The sequence below is a fragment of the Papio anubis genome, chromosome 17 (assembly GCF_008728515.1).
Source record: "Papio anubis isolate 15944 chromosome 17, Panubis1.0, whole genome shotgun sequence".
NCBI lineage: Eukaryota > Metazoa > Chordata > Mammalia > Primates > Cercopithecidae > Papio > Papio anubis.
Genome location: NC_044992.1, coordinates 9,875,474 through 9,899,573, shown reverse-complemented (window position 1 = coordinate 9,899,573; position 24,100 = coordinate 9,875,474). Strand labels below are relative to the sequence as shown.

The 24,100-nt window shown below is 43.3% G+C and overlaps 1 protein-coding gene across 1 annotated transcript in view; it reads left to right on the top strand.

Annotated features, from left to right (window-relative positions):
• The window catches only part of MYH13 (myosin heavy chain 13), a 78,706-nt gene that overhangs the window by 4,463 nt on the left and 50,143 nt on the right, over window positions 1–24,100 (top strand). Inside the window, exons 2-10 of the mRNA XM_031657224.1 lie at window positions 7,459–7,509; window positions 12,711–12,926; window positions 14,966–15,109; window positions 15,195–15,351; window positions 17,256–17,283; window positions 17,373–17,484; window positions 19,597–19,712; window positions 20,880–20,908; window positions 21,774–21,907. Coding sequence (XP_031513084.1) covers window positions 12,723–12,926; window positions 14,966–15,109; window positions 15,195–15,351; window positions 17,256–17,283; window positions 17,373–17,484; window positions 19,597–19,712; window positions 20,880–20,908; window positions 21,774–21,907 — 924 coding nt within the window. The 5' untranslated portion in view covers window positions 7,459–7,509; window positions 12,711–12,722. The remainder of the gene's footprint in view (window positions 1–7,458; window positions 7,510–12,710; window positions 12,927–14,965; window positions 15,110–15,194; window positions 15,352–17,255; window positions 17,284–17,372; window positions 17,485–19,596; window positions 19,713–20,879; window positions 20,909–21,773; window positions 21,908–24,100) is intronic.

The window sequence follows — 24,100 nt, the reverse complement described above, 5'->3', positions numbered from 1 at the left end:
CTATCTGTGCCACATCGTCTCACGCTCAATATGTCCAAAATCAACACGTCTTTCTCCAATTCAGTATCTCCTCTGGGCTGGTGTCACGGTCCTAGATTCCAGGCTGTAATGAGGGCTGGATGACAGGCAGGATCCTTTGACGACTCCTCACCCCTCAAACTCGGCAGTCATCAAAGCCCTTTGGGTCCTGCCTTTAGGGGACCTCTTGAGTTTTCTCTCTTTCCTTTTTTTTTATTTTTTGACGGAGTCTTGCCCTGTTGCCCAGGCTGGAGTGCAGTGGCACTATCTGGGCCCACTGCAAGCTCCACCTCCTGGTCTCTCTTTCCTTTTGAACTTCATTTTTACTCTCTATAATTGAGGCCCTCTTCATTTTACACCAGTTTTTTAAAAAAAAATTTTTTTTTTGAGACAGAGTCTCGCTCTGTCACCTAGGCTGGAGTGCAGTGGCGTGATCTCCACTCACTGTAAGCTCTGCCTACTGGGTTCACGCCATTCTCCTGCCACAGCCTCCTGAGTAGCTGGAACTACAGGCACCCACCACCACGCCTGGCTAATTTTTTTTTTTTTTTTTTGGTATTTTTAGTAGAGACGGGGTTTCACTGTGTTAGCCAATATGGTCTCAATCTCCTGACCTCATGATCCACCCGCCTCAGCCTCCCAAAGTGCTGGGATTACAGGCGTGAGCCACCGTGCCCGGCTGATTATTTTTTATATTCAGTGTAAGTGGATGTTAATATACATTGGGTAGATTTTAATATATTGATATAATATGGGGTAGGGCCTCAAAAAATAAGCCTAGAACTCACAAAGATCTTAAATAGGCCCTAATATACACTTCTTTTTTAATTTTTTTGAGATAGAGTCTTGCTCTGTCACCCAGGCTGGAGTGCAGTGTTACGAACTCAGCTCACTGCAACCTCCGTCTCTCAGGTTCAAGAGATTCTCCTGCCTCAGCCTCCCGAGTAGCTGGGATTACAGGCGCCTGCCACCATGCTCAGCTAATTTTTGTGTTTTTAGTAGAGATGGGGTTTCACCATGTTGACCAGGCTGGTATCGAACTCCCGACCTCAAGTGATACGCGTACCTTAGCCTCCCAAAGTGCTGGGACTACAGGCGTGAACCACCACACTTGGTCCCTAATACACACTTCTTTTACCACCTGGGGTTTGAAAATTCACTGTTCCTGCTTTGCCTAAATGGGACAGCGTAAAAGAAAAATTACAAGCCCATGCAATGTTCTTCTCCCTGATTCTTCGTGATGGACTCAGAGCCACCAGGGCTGGACTCAGAACCACCAGCCACCAGGACTCACAACCACTGCAAAAACCACCCTGTGGTGCTGTGGCGAATTTTAACACAGATCTGAAAGTGCAGGGGCATTGAGGGGTGAAGTCTAAGCATCAAACAGCCTGCCTGCCCCCACGAGCCATGAGATCCTATCCCATCATCTAGGAAGTTTTAAACCAAGGTTTTTTCCATAGCCACAAAGTGCTTCTAGGCTGCCAGGTTCTCTTGCCACCACTACATCATATCACCAGTTCTTGACTCATCTTCAAATACATATGTATGTGTGTGCATGAGTGTGCATGTGTGCGTGTGCACGTGTGTGTGTGTAATCTGCTCACTTTCCTGCTCACAAACCTCAAAAGGCTTCCCAGTGATCTCAGAATAATGCCTGACTCCTTCCCTGGGCACTGAAAATCCATCACAAACAAGCACAGCCCACTTCTGCCTTCACCTCCGTATTACCCCCGACCTCACCCCAGTCCTGTGCCGTGGCCTGGCTTTCCCTATTGACCTTCCTGAAATATCCTGGGAAGACTTGTTTCCAAGCCATGATCCCTCAGTTCCCTAAGCCTAGAACCTCCTTTCTGTTCCCCTCACCCAGATAAAAGTCTGCCTCCTTTAAGAGACAGGAGAGGAGAGAGGAAAAGGCATGGCTTTGGAATCAGAAATCCTGGATTTCAGTTCTGGTTCAATTGCATACTAGCTGTAGGGCCTTTTATCCAATCCCTTACCCTTTTAGACCTCAGTTTCCCCATTTAGACAGTGGGAATAATAATAATATGAATCGTATAAGCCCTTCAGCCTGGTAGAGAAAAATAAATATAATAAAATATGTAAAATAGTCATGTAAACTGAAAAGTACTGAAAGATTATTGTTATCTACAGTCACTACTCCCATCCAGATCTCTTCCCTCCTTCAAAATAAATAAAATGTTATTATCAATAACTATTATAACAATTCTGCTAATATTTTATATATACAACACACTTTGTGGTTTTCAAATACCTTGTACATACATCGAATCCACTGTCCACAGTCCAATCAGTTAGGATAGCTTCATCTTGGGAAAATGATTTATCCTTTTCATGTCTATGCACCTCTCTTCCCATCTGCATTGTCAACTCCTGTAGGGCAGTGATCTTCGCTCATACCCCTGTTCCCCATACCCAGCACAGAGTCTTGTACCGAGTAGGCACTCAAATATGATGTACTTCCAAAAATGAGAGGTTACAGGCATAGGCTCTGGAGCCAGAGAGCATTTGAAACTCATTTCAGCTTCTGACTAGTTGTATAGCCTTGGGCAGGTTGCTTAAACTCTCAGTGGTTATATAATAGGAATGATATTAGCACCTACCTCACAGGACTATTATAAAGCTTCAGTGAATCAATATGGATAAAGCCTGGCATGTGGTGAGTTCTTAAGTCTTTTTTCTTTTCTTTCTTCTTTTTTTTTTTTTTTATTTGAGATGGAGTCCTTCTCTGTCACCCAGACTGGAGTGCAATGGCACCATCTCGGCTCACTGCAACCTCCACCTCCTGGGTTCACGCAATTCTCATGCTCAGCCTCCCAAGTAGCCAGGATTACAGGTGTGCACCACCACGCCTGGCTAATTTTATTGGTAGTTTTAGTAGAGATGGGGTTTCACCATGTTGGCCAGGCTGATGTCGAACTACTGACTTCAAGTGATCCACCTGGCTTGGCCTCCCAAAGTGCTGGGAAGACAGGTGTGAGCCACTGCACCCTGCCTAGTTCTTAAGTCTTAATTATTACCATTAAATGAAACTCAGAGTCTGATTCCATTCTTTTCTTATGACTTCAGGCCTTTCAACACATGAGTCAGGATGACTCCCCTACGAGTCATCTTGATTCATTTATTCACCAGAATGAACATTTACTGAGCATCTGCTACATGCAAAAGGCAGCACTTCAAATAAAAGCAACTGTGCTTATGCCTGATCATTCTCTATTGCTTTCTTCTGGGCCAGAACTTTGCTATGGATTATGTCCTTCAGCCTTCCTCTCTTGTTTTCTGGAACAGAAAATAAATAAGTTGGTGTTCCAACATCAAATCACCTAGGGAAGTTCCGGGTCTAAAAAAAAAAAAAAAAGGTATTTATATTTCTTTACTGAAAAGCTTCTCACATCCCTTAATATGCTCATATTTATGATGAATCTCTAACAGGAGGGAATAGAGCTTAACACATTTCTTAAATTCATTTAACCACAGGACCATTTATTTCACAGGGACCCTCCCAATCTGCATTCTTTCAAATCTACTTTAGAAAATACTTTGTGAAGGCCGGGCGCGGTGGTTCACGCCTGTAATCCCAGCACTTTGGGAGGCTGAGGCAGGTGGATCACCTGAGGTCGGGAGTTCAGGACCAGCCTGACCAACATGGTGAAATCCCATCTCTACTAAAAATACAAAATTATCTGGGTGTGGTGGAGCACGCCTGTAATCCCAGCTACTTGGGAGGCTGAGGCAGGAGAATTGCTCGAACCCGGGAGGTGGAGGTTGTGGTGAGTCAAGGTCGTGCCATTGCAATCCAGCCTCAGCAACAAGAGCAAAGCTGTCAAAGAAAAAAAGAAAAGAAAAGAAAAGAAAAAAGAAAAAGAAAAGAAAAGAGAGAAAGAAAAGGAAAGAAAATACTTTGTGAAGGTCCTATCTCTACCTACTCCTCCTCTGGTCAAAAATTCACTTTGATTAATGCAAACTGTCTTTTGGAAATGTCCCATCTACATGAAATTCTACCCACTGAAGACTGATTAAGGAACCTTTGATTCAGCAAACACTGATTATATACAATTTAAACAGATCGCACTGGATTGCAGTAAATGGCTCTAACTTCTACATGTACAGTTGTTCCTACATAGTCAAACATCACTTATATCTTAGCAAAAAAAAGTATCCTAAGGAACCGTAAGAATTGTCACAAAGACCACGTATTTTCATTAGAACTCACTAAAGCTGCCTTCAGAACTTATTTACTCTTACTTTAGCCTGATCTTAATTTTGTCATCTCTTTTCCAATTGATAATACAAAATCAGGCTAGTAAAGACAAACTTACCACAGAAAGAAATTACACCTGAAAGGCTGGCCATGAAGGCAAAGATAGAAAATCTAAAAAGTAAAGCCGAGTGCGGTGGCTCATACTTGTAATCCCAGCACTTTGGGAGGCCGAGGCGGGAGGATCACTTGAGGTCAGGAGTTCGAGACCAGCCTGACCAACATGGTGAAACCCCGTCTCTACTAAAAATATAAAAATTAGCCAGGCGTGGTGGCACATGCTTATAATCCCAGCTACTCGGGTGGCTGAGACAAGAGAATTGCTTGAACCCGGGAAACGGAGGTTGCAGTGAGCTGAGATCACGCCACTGCACTCCAGCCTAGAAGACAGAGCAAGACTCTGTCTCAATAATAATAATAATAAATAAAAGTAGACACAAAAATTCACAGCAGGAACAATTAGGGCAGGCATGGCCCACTAAGAACCAGATCCTTGATGACTTTATTATATCATCTCCCAGAACCCCGCAGTGATCAAGAAAAGCTTAAATTCTATTCAAGATAGTAGGTTACACAGAGCAGGATACTGTAAAATACATTCTGGAAAACTTTTCTTCCAGTAGATTTTTAAACGAACAAATACGTAAATAAGACTGGACGTGTTAAAAGGTCAACCTTAAATTTCCAGAGATTTCTGAGACGAGGAGCACACCATCCCATACCAGTACCGGGTAAATGAGGTGTAGTTACTGTCCACACTCTTGATCACCCATTGCTTGACAGAGCATCCTGTGGTTCTGCCCTTCAGTGACCTTCTTAGCACACTCTGCTCCAGTTCCACTCAGCCCCTAGGACTCTCTAAGTCTCAAAGATCTGTGTCCAACGTCAAAATCCCTACACAGCTGACTTGGCATTATACAGCCTCCGCTGGTCATTTATCCAAGTAACTTAACAAGAGTGAGAGATCAGGGCTACGACACATTTACATCTAACAAGTAAATGGTGATCCCCCAAATATAGCCAAGTTAGAGTGCTGGGCTGGCAGATTTGGGAGTATAAAGAGAGCTGGGGGGTCACACTCCCGAAATTGCTGTGACCGCAGCATCTCTAGGTAAGTGCTCACCAGTGCCCACTTTTTTGCTCCATGTAGCTATAGTTGCACCTGATCAGGTTACCAGTCAAGGGGGGTAGACAACAAAGCAGTCTTTACGGAGGGCCTACTAAGTGCAAGGTCTTGTGTGGACAAGGTTGGAGACAAAATGGAAAGACAAGACAACTGCCTTTCAAGAAATTTTTACACACCGGGCATGGTGGCTCATGCCTGTAATCCCAGCACTTTGGGAGGCCGAGGCGGGTGGATCACCTGAGGTCGGGAGTTCGAGACCAGCCTGACCAACATGGAGAAACCCCGTCTCTACTAAAAATACAAAATTAGCCAGGCATGGTGGTGCATGCCTGTAATCCCAGCTACTAGGGAGGCTGAGGCAGGAGATTCGCTTGAACCTGGGAGGTGGAGGTTGTGGTGAGCCGAGATTGTGCCATTGCACTCCAGCCTGGGCAACAAGAGCAAAACTCCGTCTCAAAAAAAAAAAAAAAAAAAGAAAGAAAGAAAGAAAGAAAGAAAGAAACTTTTACAAGGGGTGAAAAGACAAGAATATAAGCAGTTATAAGACAAAAAATATTCACCTGCAGAACAAAACTGAATATAATGCATGATTCCTCCTCTGATTATTCAGGTCAGTGTTATACTGTTCAGTTAGCAAATTAACATGGTAACTTGTGGTATCTCTTCTGTGGTTGCTTAAGCTATTATTTGACATGTTTGTGGTTATTTAATTTGTTTCCCATGTCAGGATTTCTGAAAAATGGTTGTGGGAAGAAATGATCTCCAGCATCTTACCCATCTTACAATGTGTCATAGTCTGATTTGAATTGACTGGTTGGCAGACTGTTCTCACATGGCATATTTTATAGACTTGGGACTGGATTGAGTCTGACAGTGCAATAGCATCCCTCAGAGACTTCTGATGCTTTGAATTCAGGCCATCATCTCTACTGGGGTACTTTCTGTGATAGACTCATAGGGCTGAAAGGAACCTTGGAGATTTTCTGATGCATCTGATTCATTTTACAGAAGGAAACAGAAGCCCAAAGAAAGCATACCAGCTACTTAACAGAACTGATATTAGAATTTCTGTAGCTCTGCCTCCATATTTTTTTAAACTGAGATTCAGAATACAGTATGTAATACTTTAATTTTTTAAGAAATTTTTGAGAATTTTACAATACAGTTGGAGATTATTTAAGATGCATTAAAGACGGAGAAGGAAGGAGGCAACAAGGATAGTAAACCAAATCCTAAGTGTCTGTTCCTGCCTAAATGGGGGCTTCATGAAATGTTCCCCTGGCTCCATAAAAGCACTGAATGGTACATAGGACGTTTGCTTAAATTACATTTGATATTGAAAATTTTTCAGACACTCGTTCCTCCTTGAGATAGCCACATAGTTTATAAACTCCTAGAACTCAGCTCCCTTAGTCCCAGGTGACTTTTCAGCTGCCCTACCTTCATCATCTGCAGGGGGAATTTAGAGCATTGAAGAGAATAAAGAAGTCTTTGTCCACAATTTATAACTTTTCTCTTATTGCCAAAAAAAGGTGACTGCCCCTAAGCATCCGAGCTGCAATCTGGAGCATTCCTCTCTCTACTTTCTTTCTTCCCTGACCCCTCACATACCCCCAGTCACAAGCAGTTTCTCTAAGTTCCTATAGTAGTTTGTTTAGACTCCTTAAAATTTTGTCTTAATCCTGTTCAAAGACATTCGAGCATTCTCCTATCCCTTACTAACTTTTGCATTCCTATAGGGAAGATACTGTACTTTCTTCTTAAGGAGCTGACACAGTACATTGTACACACAGAAGTTTCTCAAGAGAGTATTAATTAAATATTGTAATTAACCAACTACTTGAAGAATAATGATAAGTAAAAATTCGAAACAGCAAGTTTATTTCATTCCACACCATCTACTGTGTTTCTATTTAAGGTAGATATACTGGAACAAATATAGTTTCTATATTTATTTAAACTCTTTGTAGCTCATTCGGGTTTTTTTTGTTTTTTTTTTTTTTGGTTTGGTTTTTGTTTCTCAAATTATCCCCAGGAAGACGCTTTATTCCTGAAGGACACTGACCATCACTTGGGAACCAAGAAGGTAAGGGTTATTTTCAGCTTGATCATGAATGCAATCATTGAAATTAGCCAACATTATTTTACACGTTCTCATTCTTGCTACACTCATGAGAAGATGAAATTGATGAATTTGAAACCAATAACTCAACTATTCTTAACCATAGATTTTAAAATATATACAGGTTTTACCAAAGGAAGAATGGCTTCTCGTATTTGCTCATTACACCAAAATGTACAAAATATGATGCAGAATTTTGACATACAAGCTCCAAGTCAATATACAGTACTTAGTTGGCCCAGAACATGATGTTCATAGGATCCAGATGCAGTTTTCACACACAGGCTAACTTTACTACTCCTTGAGCAGACGCTGCACCCCTGAATCCGCACAGCTGCACCTTCCCTCATGCGTAATACTGAAGGAATGGGGAGGCATCCGTTCAATCCTATGCCCGGTGTGGTAATAAAAACCCTATCCCCTTAAAATGTGTGCTTATTAGAGGTAATTCTAGATGCATTGGGACCAAAAAAGGCAAGGTGTCATTGACTCATGACCACATCATTGCTGACAAGACACAGTAGTGGTGAAATTCCCAGGAGAGGGATGAAAGTTGAGAGTAGTGTCATGGTACACAGAGGGTAAACAGAGAGAGAGGAACCCTCAGAAGTGGGTGATGGAGATTAGGCAGGCGGGGGTGGTCATCTCAGTTAGAAGGTGCTTAAAGACAGGAACAGAGGTGGTTGGAGGGGCACAGCTATGCAACGCTGGAAGCAGGTCCTGCTCTTGGAACAGAGAAGAGGCTAATTAAGGAAACTCTTGAGGGTGGTGCTCAGTGGGCAGCATGAGTCATGCCTAGAGACTTGGATCAGATCTAACAAGGTGAAGTTTATCAGTCAAAAATGAGTGGTCTTCCCTTGGGTCCCAACTCCCAGTTGCATAAATATAGGGAGAAGATCTGACTTAGCAACTGCGTGCACGGAGAGGATTGAAGGGCTTTGCTCGAAAGGGCGTGGCGCGTCAGCAGTGTGAGACGTGGCTGCCAACAGGCAATCACCACCTCAGGCATGACACCTAGGTCAACAGAGGTGAGGGCACGCTCCAGCAGAGGGTGACATGTGGTTTGGATATCACACTGTAAGAGATTAACAGTAGTGGGTTCAGGGAAGAGTGACCAAGATGGTAAGGGATTCAGAAGGACATCATAGAAGAAGCAAATGACGCTGAGGGTATTTAGCATGGAGAAGATAAAGCTAAGCAGGACACAGAGCAGCCATCGAAAGGGTGAAGAGTTGTCACGGAGGAAGGTTTGAACTCGTTCTGCTGTTACCAAGGGGTGGAATGAGAAACTATTGTCCTGAAATTACAGAGAGCGAGATTTTAATTTAAAGCAAGAAGAATTTTTGGCCTATGAAACCTGCTCCAAAGACAAAAGAGTTGTGCCTAAAAATATTCAACTAGGTTAGATGCACCATTGCAGGAATATGAAGGGATAACTCAAGCATCAGCTAGGTAATACTACTAGTAGATACTGGGTTCTGAGTCACGGTTAGAGTAAATGAAGGGAGAAAAATCTCTACTTGAAGACTGGCAGTGAGGCCCAGATGGAAAAACCTTGTTTTTCTAGGAGGACTAAAAATATGGCTCAATTATCAGTTATGGCAGCCTTTCCCTGACTTCAGACTTTATTCTTCTATTGCCATCGCAAGTTTTGCAATAGCCATGTTAACACCAATACTGTCAATTTGCTTAATATTTTTATTTACATTGATTCATTTTTTTCTTATTTGTTTTTAAAGCTACCTATGTTCTTGCTATATCAGCATTAGCTGAGAAATTTGTAAGATATTTATTTAAAAGCTCAAACCCAACCCCAGACCTAGTGAATATTCACAGCAGGATTCATATGCCCATTTATGTTTGAGAAACACTCATTGATATCATAGAATACATGGATGTAGCACACTTCCTAAACGTTAAGCAAATATTACCTTATTTCTATCAATTCTGATTTTTGTACATTTTTTACAAGTTTCTCTGTGAAATGAGGATGCATATCACAATCTATAGAAAGGAGCATTGCAGTTTAAATTAGCTGCATTTTTTTCTTTATTTGTGGAACTTATCATTGATGGCATGTTTTGATAAAATAAGGTAATAGGCTTTTAAAAAAGCATACAAATATTAAATTAAGAAATATTTGCCTAAAATTATTTTGTGTACAAGCAATGAGACTGTGCCGTGGTTTTGGCTTTGGAAAAGCAGACTAGTTTCATAAAAGTAATGCTTTAAACCAGTGGTTCGCAAACATCTCTCTGAGGCTCTTATCAAAAAATTAGTTTCCCTGGTCCCAGTCACAGAGATTATGTTACAGACGGTTTTGATGTAAATCATCTTCCAACACTTTTGGGTATCATGCTTAACGCTAAGTCAAGCTACATATTATAATGTTGTAAACCTGTAACCAGTCAGGATTCCCTTATGCAATAGGGCAGTCATTCTCAAAGTGTGGTCTGTGGGTCCTTGTAGAATCCCAAGAACTTTTTAGGAGGTACGTGAGGCTAAAACAATTTCACAATAATACCCAGCTGTTATTTGCCATTTTCACTGCATGAGTGATGCAAAAGCAAGGATGAATAAATGGCTGGTACCTTATTACAAATCAAGGCACGACACCAAACTGCATTAGTAATTACTGTATTCTTCACTACCATACACTTGCACTAAAAAGTTTCATTAATAATTTTATGTGATGAAATGGGAAGTCCACCAAAGTTTGATGGTTGTCTCCTGGAAAAGCACACGTGCATTTGTGTGAGTTGCAAGCTGAACTAGCCACTTCATTCACAAAGCACCATTTTAATTTAAAAGACCAACTAGCAGAGAAGCTATGGTTATTCAGACTTGGGTATTTGGCAAACATGTTCTCCAAAAGGGACAATGTAGTTGTCATCTTGAGGAAAAACTGACAGCATTTGTTATAAATCACAACTTTGAGCCTTCAAATATAAATGAGAATGTATTTATATCATTTATATCATTCTCGTGTATCAAATATAAACGAGAAAACATGTATTTGCCACCATTAGCTTGACAGCTTCCTAGTACTGAAAGAATTTTCAAATGATATCATGGTGGTGATATTAATGACTGTAATTTTTTTATATTGCGTAAGAAAATGTGTCCACATTTGGAAGTACTATATAATTCAGTGAACCAGTGTTTTCCAAACAACCACATATGGGAAGTCCACATATGGGAAAAGAAGCCCACATATGAGATCCACTCAAAATGCAAGACAGACTAGTGGATTATAATGTAATGGAGTATGAAATGTTTATTGATATGGCTTCAGATTCCACATTGCAACTAGCCTTTAAGAAACTACCACTTGTCAAGCTTTGGTAGAGTAAGAAGAAAATTCACAATTATGTCAAAAGGTGACTAAAATACTCTTGCCTTTTCTGAATTACATAGCTAAATATTTTATATTTACTCTCACCAAACATATAGCAATGGCATGAATACAGAAGCAGATATGAGAATCCAACAGTCTTTCATTAAGGAGACAGTAAAGAGATTTGCAAAAAAATGAAAAACAACATTATCCTTCTCACTAATTTTTTTTGTTTTGGAAAATATGGTAATTTTTATTAAAATATTTATGTTGGCCAGGCACAGTGGCTCACACTTATAATCCCAGCACTTTGGGAGGCCGAGGTGGGCAGATCACCTGAGGTCAGGTGGGTGGGTCTTGGGTAGGTCTGAGGTTCTGAATTTCTTAATGAAGTCCTGCCTGAAGCTGCTACATTTCAAGCACCACTCTGAGAACAGGAAGGCACTATGCCAGCCACCCTCAGTGTGGTCCCTGGATCAGCAGTATCTGCATCACCTGAGAACTTGCTAGAAATGCCCATTTTTAGGCTTCACTTCAGACTTGCTGAATCAGAAACTATTGGGATGGGGCCCGTAATCTGTGCTTTAACAACCCCTCAAGGGGATTCTGGCATGTTAAAGTTTGGGATCATCGCCCTGGGCCATTTTGCCTCCCATCATCTTGTTATTTAAACAAATGTGACAAATCTTCATGTTCAAGTCATTCACTTTTCATGGGGCTAACCGAAAAGTCTAATAAGAATTATCTGGCCGGGTGCGGTGGCTCAAGCCTGTAATCCCAGCACTTTGGGAGGCCGAGACGGGCGGATCACGAGGTCAGGAGATCAAGACCATCCTGGCTAACCAGGTGAAACCCCGTCTCTACTAAAAAAAAATACAAAAAACTAGCCGGGCGAGGTGGTGGGCGCCTGTAGTCCCAGCTACTGGGGAGGCTGAGGCAGGAGAATGGCGTAAACCAGGGAGGCGGAGCTTGCAGTGAGCTGAGATCCGGCCACTGCACTCCAGGCTGGGTGACAGAGCAAGACTCCCACTCAGAAAAAAAAAAAAAAAAAAAAAAGAATTATCAGCATTCCAATGACAATTTTCAAATATTCTTAAGATTTTAGAACGACACAGAGATCACAGGCTCAAACACGATGAGCGATTTAGAAAGTGCTTCCTAGGCCGGACGCAGTGGCTCATGCCTGTAATCCCAGCACTTTGGGCGGTCGAGGCGGGCAGATCGCCTGAGGTCAGGAGTTCAAGACCAGCCTGGCCAACATGGTGAAATCCCCTCTCTACTAAAAATATAAAAAAATTAGCTGGGTGTGGTGGCAGGCACCTGTATTCCCAGCTACTCAGGAGGCTGAGGCAGGAGAATCACCTGAACCTGGGAGGCAGAGGTTGCAGAGCCAAGATTGCAACCTGGAGCCATTGCACTCCAGCCCAGGCAATAAGAGCAAAACTCTGTCTCAAAAAAAAAAAAAAAAAAAAAAAAAAAAAAAAAAAAGGAAAGAAAGTACTTCCTGAAGCCTCTTTTATTGGGTTCACCTTGGCTCTAATTGATTCAGACATGCACACATGGGACTAAACTAAAATACTCCCAAAATCGACACTCAGAGGATAAAAAAACAACCTTCATACTTTTTTGTTAGAATAAAATATCCCCTTTAGCTTATTCTCGCTTGCACACTTGAAGCTCCTAGACCTGGCCATAGGTCCCTCAGGACCTATGTTCAATCTAGGAGCCTTTGAATCTGGCCGCCTGTTTGAATGGAATAAGGGTTGGGGCCCTGCAGCTTCAGTAGTCACCCAAGTACAAGACTCAGCAGTCCCTCTGGTCTTCCCAGCCCTCTGCAGCCATGAGCTCTGATGCAGAAATGGCCATTTTTGGAGAAGCAGCTCCCTACCTCCGGAAACCAGAGAAGGAGAGAATCGAGGCTCAGAATCGTCCATTCGATTCCAAGAAAGCCTGCTTTGTAGCAGATGATAAGGAAATGTATGTGAAAGGCATGATCCAGAGTAGGGAAAATGACAAAGTCATAGTCAAGACCCTCGATGACCGGGTGAGTGTTGATTGCAGATGTCTTCGATAATACGGACATGCTCATTTTTCTTTGGAGTAGAATATTAGAAATTGCATGCTGGTCCTTTGGAATCTGAAGATAGAACAAAACTTAGTTTATCTGCTCTGCGGTGAACTAGCAGGTGAAAGCTGCTATTGCATGCGTCTTCACTCTTGCCCTTTTCCTTCTCCAAGGACTTGGGCTTTGAGGGGTTTTGTTGTGTTTGCTTTAAAGGAAGACAGCAGGTGAGGGCACAAAAGGTTGGGCTATGTAAGGAAAAGGCTGATAACTGGATGGGCCGACCAATTATACCTCTCTGGGCTGTAGAGTGGCTCCTACAGAGGAAGCTCTGGAGCCATTGACGCGTTTAATGTGGAGAATTATCATGTACCATTCAGTACTTACTGGGCATCCACCAGGTCTAGGTCCTAGCATTGATTGCTTTGCAGATATAAGCATACCTCTGCAAATGCTTTCCCAGAGTTTCCCAAAGATGTATATGGCAGGTATGAATCTCATTTCACAAACTCAGGCATATGAGACAGACCTTGCTTTTATTAAACTTATTAATAAGTTATTAAACTTAGCCTCTGATTCTGGCCCCTTTTCAGTGGGCTGGGACAAATTTTTTTCAGTCACTCTTGGGGTTACTCCACCACCAACCGCCTCAGGGATGTGTCACGTTTTCAGAACCTTACACAGCACCACAATGGGGACTCACAGCCTCCCTGGAGGATCTATTAAGAAATAAGCCCCAGTCTGGCCAGGCACCGTGGCTCACGCCTGTAATCCCCACACTTTGGGAGGCTGAGGCGGGCAGATCATGAGGTCAGGAGATCGAGACCATCCTGGCTAACACAGTGAAACCCCGTCTCTACTAAAAATACAAAAAATTAGCCGGGCGTGGTGGCGGGCACCTGTAGTCCCAGCTACTCAGGAGGCTGAGGCAGGAGAATGGCGTAAACCCGGGAGGCAGAGCTTGCAGTGAGCCGAGATCATGCCACTGCACTCCAGCCTGGACAACAGAGTGAGACTCCTAAAAAAAAAAAAAAAGAAAGAAAGAAAGAAAAGAAAAGAAATAAACCCCAGTTCTTAGAGGTTCAGGCTACATAGACTTTTCTGCCTCCCCTTTGGCTACCTGGGGTGTCTGTCTCTCTTTTTCTAGTCTGGGGTGGTGGAGTGGAAATGCCTCCCTTCCTCAAAAAATTTGGTCTGTACCAGCGAAACTCCTTCTGTTTACCTTTTCTGTGAAACCTTCAAAGTTTTCCTAAGGACTTAGGCTTTTGGAAATCAAAATCCAGGAAGTATTACAAGCTCTTTTCCTTTTCTTGACCTATTTTCTATCTTTCCTGAGCCATGGAGTACAGAGCCAGCTTGAATGGGGGAGAAAGGTGGGAAAAACACACAGAAGGGAAAAAAATAAATAAATAATTTTCTGAAAATATTCAGCAAAGAACCATGATGCACCCCCAAATGTTTGAACTATTAGAGCAGAGGTACAAATAATTATGGGAGCCTTGAAGCAATAGGGGAGAGAGGAGATGGGTCGTGGAAGGGGTGGTGCTAGATATGAGCTTTGAAAGTTTCTAAACTAAATTTTCATGAAGACATTCGAGCTGAAGGAACCCTCATGAGCAGAGATATTGAGGTGGAAAAGCACAGAACACTTGGGAGCAGTTCTTTGTAACCTTCCAACCTTTGTCTCATCACAGCACTCGCAGTCAATAAGGTAAACAGAGGCAACCTGGCCTTTGGGCCCAAGGGCTCCAAAGCTCTGCACACCTGTAACCCACTCCTGGTACACCTGATAACAGGATGACGGGGGGGATCAGACCAGAATTGGTCACGTAGTTTTAGAAACAGATTCTTCAAGAACTGTTATTTATGGATCATGTCTGGTCATGGAAAGGATCCACAAAATTATCCATCACAATGGGGTAATTACTCCACAATATCTCACTACTTCCGCCACACCAGTAAAGTGCAATGCAGGCACTTGGCTCACCCATTTATTACCTGCTTTTCCTCTCAATACCCAGACGCTCACTCTGAACAATGAGCAGGTCTTCCCCATGAACCCTCCCAAATTTGACAAGATCGAGGATATGGCCATGATGACTCACCTGCATGAACCTGCCGTGCTGTACAACCTCAAAGAGCGCTACGCAGCCTGGATGATCTACGTGAGTGTCTGTAAACACCTTTTTATTTCATATCTCTCTCTGAGTAAAAACAAGATCCAAATGATAAATGTTCTGATTTTCCCAGACCTACTCAGGCCTCTTCTGTGTCACCGTCAACCCCTACAAGTGGCTGCCAGTGTACAACCCTGAGGTGGTGGCTGCCTACAGAGGCAAAAAGCGCCAGGAGGCTCCACCCCACATCTTCTCCATCTCTGACAATGCCTATCAGTTTATGCTGACTGGTGAGTAATTTCTTTGATTCACATTTTTTGAAGCCATCCTTAGTTAATTTTTCAAGCTTTTGGTGGGGCATTGGTCATCTGAATGGTGCAATAATCAAAGTGATCTTCGGAGAGTCCAATGATTTGGGGATGAAAAGCAAGGGGTACATCTTCCATTGCCAGTCACAGTGCATGACAAGGCCTGTGGTTATGGCTGAAGCTACACTGAGCTCATGCTTATTTGGGAGAAGGTGGAATGCAACGAGATGCCCTACCTTTGTCCCCAGGGAACTCCCAATCCAGGTGTACTTTGAAGAGAAACTATATTGGTAGCCACTCAGAGAAATGGGTAAAGCAGTTTTCCTGCCTTCTTCCCCAAACTCGGTCTCCCTATCAACTCCTTAAATTTCCAGAACGACCTGGGGAGTAGAGACATGGTAACACCGTCATGCCATGATGCCTAATATCAAGTCTGTCTGTTCAGCCTTCACCTGACTTGACTTGGAACAGATACTAGAAGTAGAAGCAAGGCTGGGCGCAGTGGCTGACGCCTGTAATCCTAGCACTTTGGGAGGCCGAGGCAGGTGGATCACCTGAGGTCAGGAGTTCGGGGCCAGCCTGGCCAACATGATGAAACCCTGTCTCTAGTAAAAATATAAAAAATGAGCCAGGCGTGGTAGTGGGCACCTGTAATCCCAGCTACTCAGGAGGCTGAGGCGGGAGAATTGCTTGCACCTGGGAAGAGGAGGTTGTGGTGAACTGAGATCTCACCACTGCACTTCAGCCTGGGCAACAAGAGTGAAACTCCATCTCAAAAAAAAAAAAAAAAAAAAAAAGAAGCACACATCTGAGACCTATAGATGCTTAAAAATCATCTAATGCAATGGTGCCCAAACTTCTGTCATTTCTTTCTCACAATCACATTCCTTGTCATGTCTGCAAACTTAATATTTTTCTTGAAATCAATTAATGTTACATTAATTTTAAAGGGAAGACTAATACCACAATTTCTATTAGTTTGCTACAGCTGCTGTAACAGAGTATCACAGACTGGGGGGCTTACGCAATAGAAATGTACTGTCTCACAGTCCTAGACGATAGAAGTCTGAGGTCAAGGTGTCAGCGGGATTGGTTCGTGTGAGGACGCTGAGAGAGAATCTGGCCCATGCCTCTCTCCCAGCTTCTATGGTTTGCTAGCAGAAATCTTTGTTGTTTTTGATTTATAGAAACATCACCCTGATTCCTGCCTTAATCTTCATATGACATTCTCCCTGTGTGCTTGTGTGTCTCCAAATTTCTTCTGTTTATAAGGATACCAGTCACATTAGATCAGGGGGTTGCCCTACTCCAGCATGACCTCATCTTGACTAAATACCTTGCATCTTATGTCCAAATAAGGTCACGTTCTGAGGTACTAGGGGTTAGAAATTCAATATATGAATTTTAGGGGGACACAGTTCAAACCATGCTCTATTGTAAGTGAAAAACCAGTATCACTTTTCACAAGTAGAAGGTCAAGGTAAAAGAAAAATGCAATAAAACCAATCAGCATCTATAAATGTTAATGAAAAGCTGTGGTCCCACAAGGTCTGAACCTGACACTTGCTTTCTTTATGGAAAAGGATGACGGAAAAGTGCTAGCAGGGAGTTAAAGATCTACGAACATGAGTAACTTCTACACTGTGGGATTCACCACAGTGAGCGGAGAATCATTTACCTCCCAGGCTGGTCATGTTACACATTCCACATTTGAGAAATCTGTCTAAATTGTCCCAGAGAAGATTAGACATGCCCAAATCACACCACTGGTTAATGGCAAAGACATTAACTAGAGCCCATGTTCTCCAGCCTCCCCCAGTGTTACTTTATTTTAATGTTCTGTTTGTTGTTTATTTGTTTTGTTTTGCTTCCCTCTGCATTTCTAGATCGAGACAACCAGTCTATCCTCATCACGTGAGTAACCCCTGTTTGCACCATCATGTCCTGGAAACCAGTGCCCTCCATGCCCCTCTCCTTTATCCCATTTACTTTTAAATTGGCAGCGGAGAATCCGGGGCTGGGAAGACTGTGAACACCAAGCGTGTCATCCAGTATTTTGCAACAATTGCAGTTACTGGGGACAAGAAGAAGGAGACACAGCCAGGCAAAATGCAGGTGAGCAGCCACTGCATCTGGAGGCTTATTGGAATAAGTGTCATTTAAAGCCTGGATGAGCACCAAGTGTATGCAGGGTATGCACTCAGCAGAGATGGCAAATAGGAAAAACCCTTTCTTTCCTCTCTGTATCCTCACACAGAACACATCTGACATCAAACGTATGGGATTTTCCCATGTCGAACAATTCTCCAATTCTCTGCAGACACCAACTGGGTGTCCTACAATTCAATTCAATTCTGATACTCACTACCTAGAGAAAGCATCAAATCCCACAAGTTAAGGGCTCTGTCCTGCAAAACTGCCCCCACTTTAGATACCAGGGACTAGTCCGGGCCTCCTGAACTTCTAACCAAGCAGCTATTCATCAGGGGAATCTCACAACCCCCTTCTCAGGTTTGCTAATTACCTAGAACGGTTCACAGAACTCAGAGAAACACTTTGCTTACATTTGCCAGTTTGTTATAAAGGATGTTACAAAGGATGCAGTTGAAAAGCCAAGTGGAAAAGATGTCTAGGGCAAGGTATGGGGGAGGGGCATAGTCTCTGCAGGTGACATCCTCCCAGCACCCGCAGGTGTTCATCAACCTGGAACCTCTCTGAAGCCTTCTGTGTAGGGTTTTTACAGAGGCTCCATTACACGAGCATGATTCATTAAATCACTGGCCATAGATGACTGACTCAACCTCCAGCCCTTTTATCCTTCCCGGGGTCAGGGATAGGACTGAAAGTTCCAACCCTCTAATCACATGGTTGGTTCCCTGGCAACCAGCCCCCATCCTGAGCTTTCCAGGACCCCAAAGCCACCAATCATCTCATCAGCACACACAAAGACATTTATCCCTTCAGATATTCCAAGGGTTTTAGGAGCTGTGTACCACGAAACTAGAAAAAGACCAAAATATACCATTCCTATTATATCACAGTATCACATGGAGCAAAACAGGAAGTGGTTCCACCAGAATGGACTTGAGTTCTGGCACCAGCTCCATCAGCTACTGCTGAGGGACTTTGACCAATGCCACATCCTCCTCTGGAGAAAGAATGTTTACACCAGTGGTTTTCAAACTGGAGTACACATCAGAATCAGCAGGAGGGATTCTTAACAAAGGGCGGCAGAGCCCAGGCCCAGAATTCCTGATTGTGTAGATCTAGGGTGGGGCCTCATAGTTTGCATTTTTCTTCCTTTTTATTTTGTACAGACAGGGTCTCACTCTGTCACCCAAGCTGGAGTACAATGGCACACCATCATAGCTCACTGTAACCTCAAACTCCTGGGCTCAAGTGATCGTCCTGCTTCAGCCTCCTGTGTAGTTAGTACTACAGGAACCACCATGCCTGGCTCATTTTTTTATTTTTTGTAGAGATGGAATCTCACTATGTTGCCCAGGCTGGTATCAGACCGTTGGCCTCAAGTAATCCTCCTGCCTCAGCCTCCCAAAGTGCTAATGACAAGCGTGAGCTACCATACCTGGCATTTCTCCCATATTCCCAGGTAGTGTTCATGCTGCTGGTCCAGGGACCACACTTTGAGAACCGTTAGGTTTGACAGTATTTTTTAAGTTTTTCTGGGCCCAGAAGGGTGAAGGTGAAAACTCTGCTTTCTAGAGTGGATTTCTGAATAATCATTCGCATATTTTTTGGTACATAAAAAATCTTTTTGAGAACCACTGTTTTTATTGTATTATCTCTTGGATCACTTGCTTTACTCACATTCTATATCTCCTTTTGAACACAAATATCTGTGATACTAGGTGGGTCATATTACATGCAATGACAGAGGTACGTGTTATTAAAATCTCTGATTTATAATGAAATGTTATCAGAAAGACAGTCTGGATGTTCTGATGGAGGGAGTAATATTCCTGCCTAGAACCTGGCATGACCAGAAGTCACTTCGATGCTATGCTAATAAAAGCCTGCCTAGGATGGCACCTTGAAGACGCCTTAGGTCTGGTGGGGGTGGGGGTGTAGGTACTGCACTGACCACCAGGTGGAGCTGGTCGACACCTCTCCCTGAACCTACCCAGAGCACCCACAGTTGTATTCACCAAGGAGCTGCTTTAGAAAACCATCCAAAGCCCTCTTTTTCCTCTTCTTGTTTGTGATTAGGGAACCCTGGAGGATCAGATCATCCAAGCCAACCCGCTGCTGGAGGCCTTTGGAAATGCCAAGACTGTGAGGAATGACAACTCCTCAAGATTTGTAAGACCCAGCCCAATTTTCAAGTATCCTCCCAAAACCATACCCTCTCCTGAAATACTGAATATGAAAAACTGCCCCATAAACTAGAATATACGGGGAACTTTTTCTACCACCAAGTGATTGAGATCCGTCTACCCACTGGGAATATTTTGATACACTTTGAGGAAGGTGTTGGTTTGGCTCCGGCAGAGGGAGGATTTGCCGTCCTACCCTAACTAGGCGATGTCACCTCACAGCATCCTGAAGTCACTCACATGATTCACATCCCACAATTAGAGATCAACTTTATGCTAAAATGGGTCTCTCTGTGTGGAAACATTTTAAAATGTAAACATCCATTAAGCCATATCTATTGACCTAGCCACGGAAACCTTAGTGTGAATTAAGTTAGCAGATTTGACCTCTTCCAACTCAGCAGGGATTGGGAGCATGGAAAACCTAGTGAAGGCAAAAGAGCTCAAAAATTTTAAATAGGCTGGACACGGTGACTCACGCTTGTAATCCCAGCACTTTAGGAGGCTGAGGTGGGTGGATCACTTGAGGCCAGGAGTTCGAGACCAGCCTGGCCAACATGGCGAAACCCCATCTCTACTAAAAATACAAAAAATTAGCTGAGCATGGTGGTGCCTGCCTGTAATCCCAGCTACTTGGGAGGCTGAGACAGGAGAATTGCTTGAACCCAGGAGGCGGAGGTTGCAGTGAGCTGAGATTGCAACACTGCACTCCAGCCTGGGCAACAGAAGGCAACTCTGTCTCAAAAAAAAAAAAAAAAAAAAAAAAGATGGAATAGATTCATACTGAAGACATTGAAGGATGTGTGCCATCCTTCAACTTTTTACTTAGGATTGGCTTAATCAAAAAGACATTTACTTCCCATTGGAAATAAACACACATCCAACCCTCTATTTTATTTCACTGGCCAGTGGAGCAAGTACTCAGAGGCGAAGCCATCATTTGTGCCTATGGTTGCAAAAGTACATTAAAACTTCACACGTCTTAGTAGTTGGATAGTCTCAAACTTGTATTTTGTCCCCCCTCAAAGATAAAATGGTTATCGATGAGGAAGTAGATACATTTATCAAGTACCATGGCTCTGAGCCTTGACTTTTGTTTCGTTGGATATGTGCTTTGCACTGCCAATCTGCATGTGTATCCTCCCCGGTGCCCAGATAAACTCCTCTTCCTTGTAGAAGGTCTGGGCACATGTTACATGGCAGAGGTATGTTACCCATGCCTGGACCAAGTTAGTTATTGCACTGGGCCTGATACCAGCTTAACGTGAAAGCCGATACCTTCAGGCATTCCCTCTTCTCATTCCCATTTACTGAGTTCATGGGCCTCTACTCTTAGCCCTGACCCAGAAGTCACAATCATTCTAATTATTTTGTCCTCTTTCCACCCTCCAAATATTTGCAGGCTAGGGATGACTTCCATTGTCTTCCATTAAGCAGCTAAAAATACTTAACACCCAGCACTTACAATGCACGCGTGCCTTTACTGATCCTTCACTAACTTTTCCTAGGGTTCATTCAGAAAATATTGAGGCATTACTAAGTATCATCCACATTTCAGTTCACCCATTGCTGTAGGGGAACAAGCAAGAAAACATATTTTTGTCCTCAAATTTGCTCGCAGTGTTGCTGAGGACCAATTAAGCAGATAATGTATGAAGCAGGTGCATACACACAAACACACATATGAAATTTTACCTCCCACTTCCTAGAAAGTGGGCCACCTAGACCCTGAGTTGTTCTTTTAGCAGCCAGAGAGCCAGGCCTGAGCCTGAGCCCGGACCTGTGAGCTAGATTTGTCTGTAGTCAGCCATACGTGAAACTCAGGCAAGAAATCTCAGAAGTAGCATCTACTAAAATACAAGCAAAAAAAAAAAAAAAGACAGAACAATCCGACCAGTTAGAATTCAAAGGCATTATGAAGATTCAAGAATCCAGGTATAAGAGAACAGGATAAAAACCAGGCAGGTAGTCAAGAATGGAGTAGTCCCAAGAAGAGAGCTGAAGAAGGAGCCTATGGGCATCCCCTGAGTTGTAGGAACAGGACCAGGTGCTTGGGTAGAACTACCTGAGTCCTGGCTGACCCAGCTTGGGAGCTCTGGGCACCAGGTGGAGAGGTGCCCACGTTCTGGCATCCCTTCCTCCCAAGCCAAGGAGAGGTCACGGTGGCCAGTATCAATGACAGTGAAGGACTGTTGGCGACAGATGTAAGCATGCCATTAATTTGTTTGTTTGTGGACAGAATTATTGAGTTTATGAACTGAGAGACACGTTAGTGAGCTAATGGGAAAACTGAAATCCAGGGATACGAAGTGATTAGACTCAAGATCTCAGAGATCAAGAGCTCAGAGAATTAGCACAGACTGGCCCCTCCCTACTCAGCTCCTCCTCACAGCATTCCAAAACGGGAATCCAGAAGGTTCACCGAGGCAGGCCTTCAGTTCTGTTCTCTAGCATTTTAACTAGAATGCATTTTTGCATTTATAAGACCTTTAACATAACATTTGTTGAAAGTTTTCATGTTGCAAAACCATCTACATGGTTCTTCAAGAAAATTTAGAAAATATAAAAAAGTATAAAGCAGAAAATCAACCCTACTCTGTAACAGCCTCTCCATTTTTCTTTCTGCCTTTCACTTTAGGCTCACCTTAGACACCCGGCTCCTCAATACACCTGTCTGGCCTGTGGTGTTTATTTGGGGGAAGTACCTGCAGGATCAATAATCATAATAACAGTAATAACTAAATATATTGAGCACTTACATGTGCCAGACACTGAGATAAGTGGCTTTACCTGCATTATCTCATAGTCTCAAAAGCAACTCTGGCGTAGGTGTCATTATCGCCTCCATTTTATAAATGTGGAAGCTGACTCTTAAAATATATATAATTTTCTGGAAGACACAGTTCGTCAGTGACAGAGTCTTTCCCTTCCTTCCTACCTTCCTTCCTTCCTTTCTCTCTCTCTCTTTCCTTCCTTCCTTCTTTCCTTCCTTCCTTCCTCTCTCTCTCCTTCCTTCCTTCCTTCCTCTCTCTCTTCTTTCTTTCTTTCTTTCTTTCTTTCTTTCTTTCTTTCTTTCTTTCTTTTTCTTTCTTCTTTCCTTCCTTCTTTCCTTCTTTCTTCTCTTCTTTCTTTTTTCAGACAGAGTCTCACTCTGTCGCCCAGGCTGGAGTGCCATGACATTCTCCAAAAGGGTCCCCAGGCAGTAATGCTTTCATCTGCTCCTTTCAATGTTTTTGAAAGAGTTCTTTCTTTCTCTTTTAACCTACAATGACCCCTCCCTAGGACAGAGATATGCATCCCTGAAATGGGATATGGATTCAAGGGATGGCCATCATGGCCTCGGAATCTCTCCTCCCCATATATCCCAGCTCCTGGCATAGGCTCATTCTCCACTAAAAGGGGGTGCCACTCCAAGAATGCCTGACTCTCCAATGTCATCCTGCTGGTGTTGGCCTACTGGGTCTATCCTACCTGCTCACCAAACATGTCCAGACATGTTTCAGTCCTACCAACGGACACTCTACAGGCTCAGATTGCAAACCCTACTGCATAATCAATATGTGAACCCCAGGGAAGAATTTCTTTTAGTTGAAACCTTTGTGGTGGAAGACAGGCAACGTGGTTATAAAACCAAACCAGCAATGACCATAGGTTTTGAAGGGACCGAGACCTAACTCCAGTCCCAGTCTTATCACACCCTCCCTGTATGACTTTTGACAGGCTGCTTACCAACTAGACCCTCAGTTCTTCATCCAGAAATTTGGAAAAACCTGCACAGCTACAGAAAGGGGCTTCATGAGGATTTAATAAGAACATAGAGATGATGCCTACCCAATGTCTAGCACATAGAAAGGGCTCTGCAAAAGCTTGCCCCTTTCTCATTTGGGAAATGATGATACCATCTTGGATGATCTTCCCTTCCAGATCTAATACTCTATAATGCATATTGATTGTCTTGAGTCCGAACAATGCTGGAATTTCTGGATTACAATGCCGAACTCTTAAGCCGTTGAACATTATTTCCCAGTCATTCTCCATGACATTCCCAGCTCTCAGTATCATTCAATGGTTCCCAATAGCCTCATCCAGAAAATTGCCCCCCAAATCTATGTACAGTGCGAAAAGATCATAATCAGTTCTCCCCAGCACTTTGGGAGGCCGAGACGGGCGGATCATGAGGTCAGGAGATCGAGATCATCCTGGCTAACACAGTGAAACCCCGTCTCTACTAAAAAATACAAAAAACTAGCCGGGCGAGGTGGCGGGCGCCTGTAGTCCCAGCTACTCGGGAGGCTGAGGCAGGAGAATGGCATGAACCCGGGAGGCGGAGCTTGCAGTGAGCTGAGATCTGGCCACTGCACTCCAGCCTGGGCGACAGAGCTAGACTCCATCTCAAA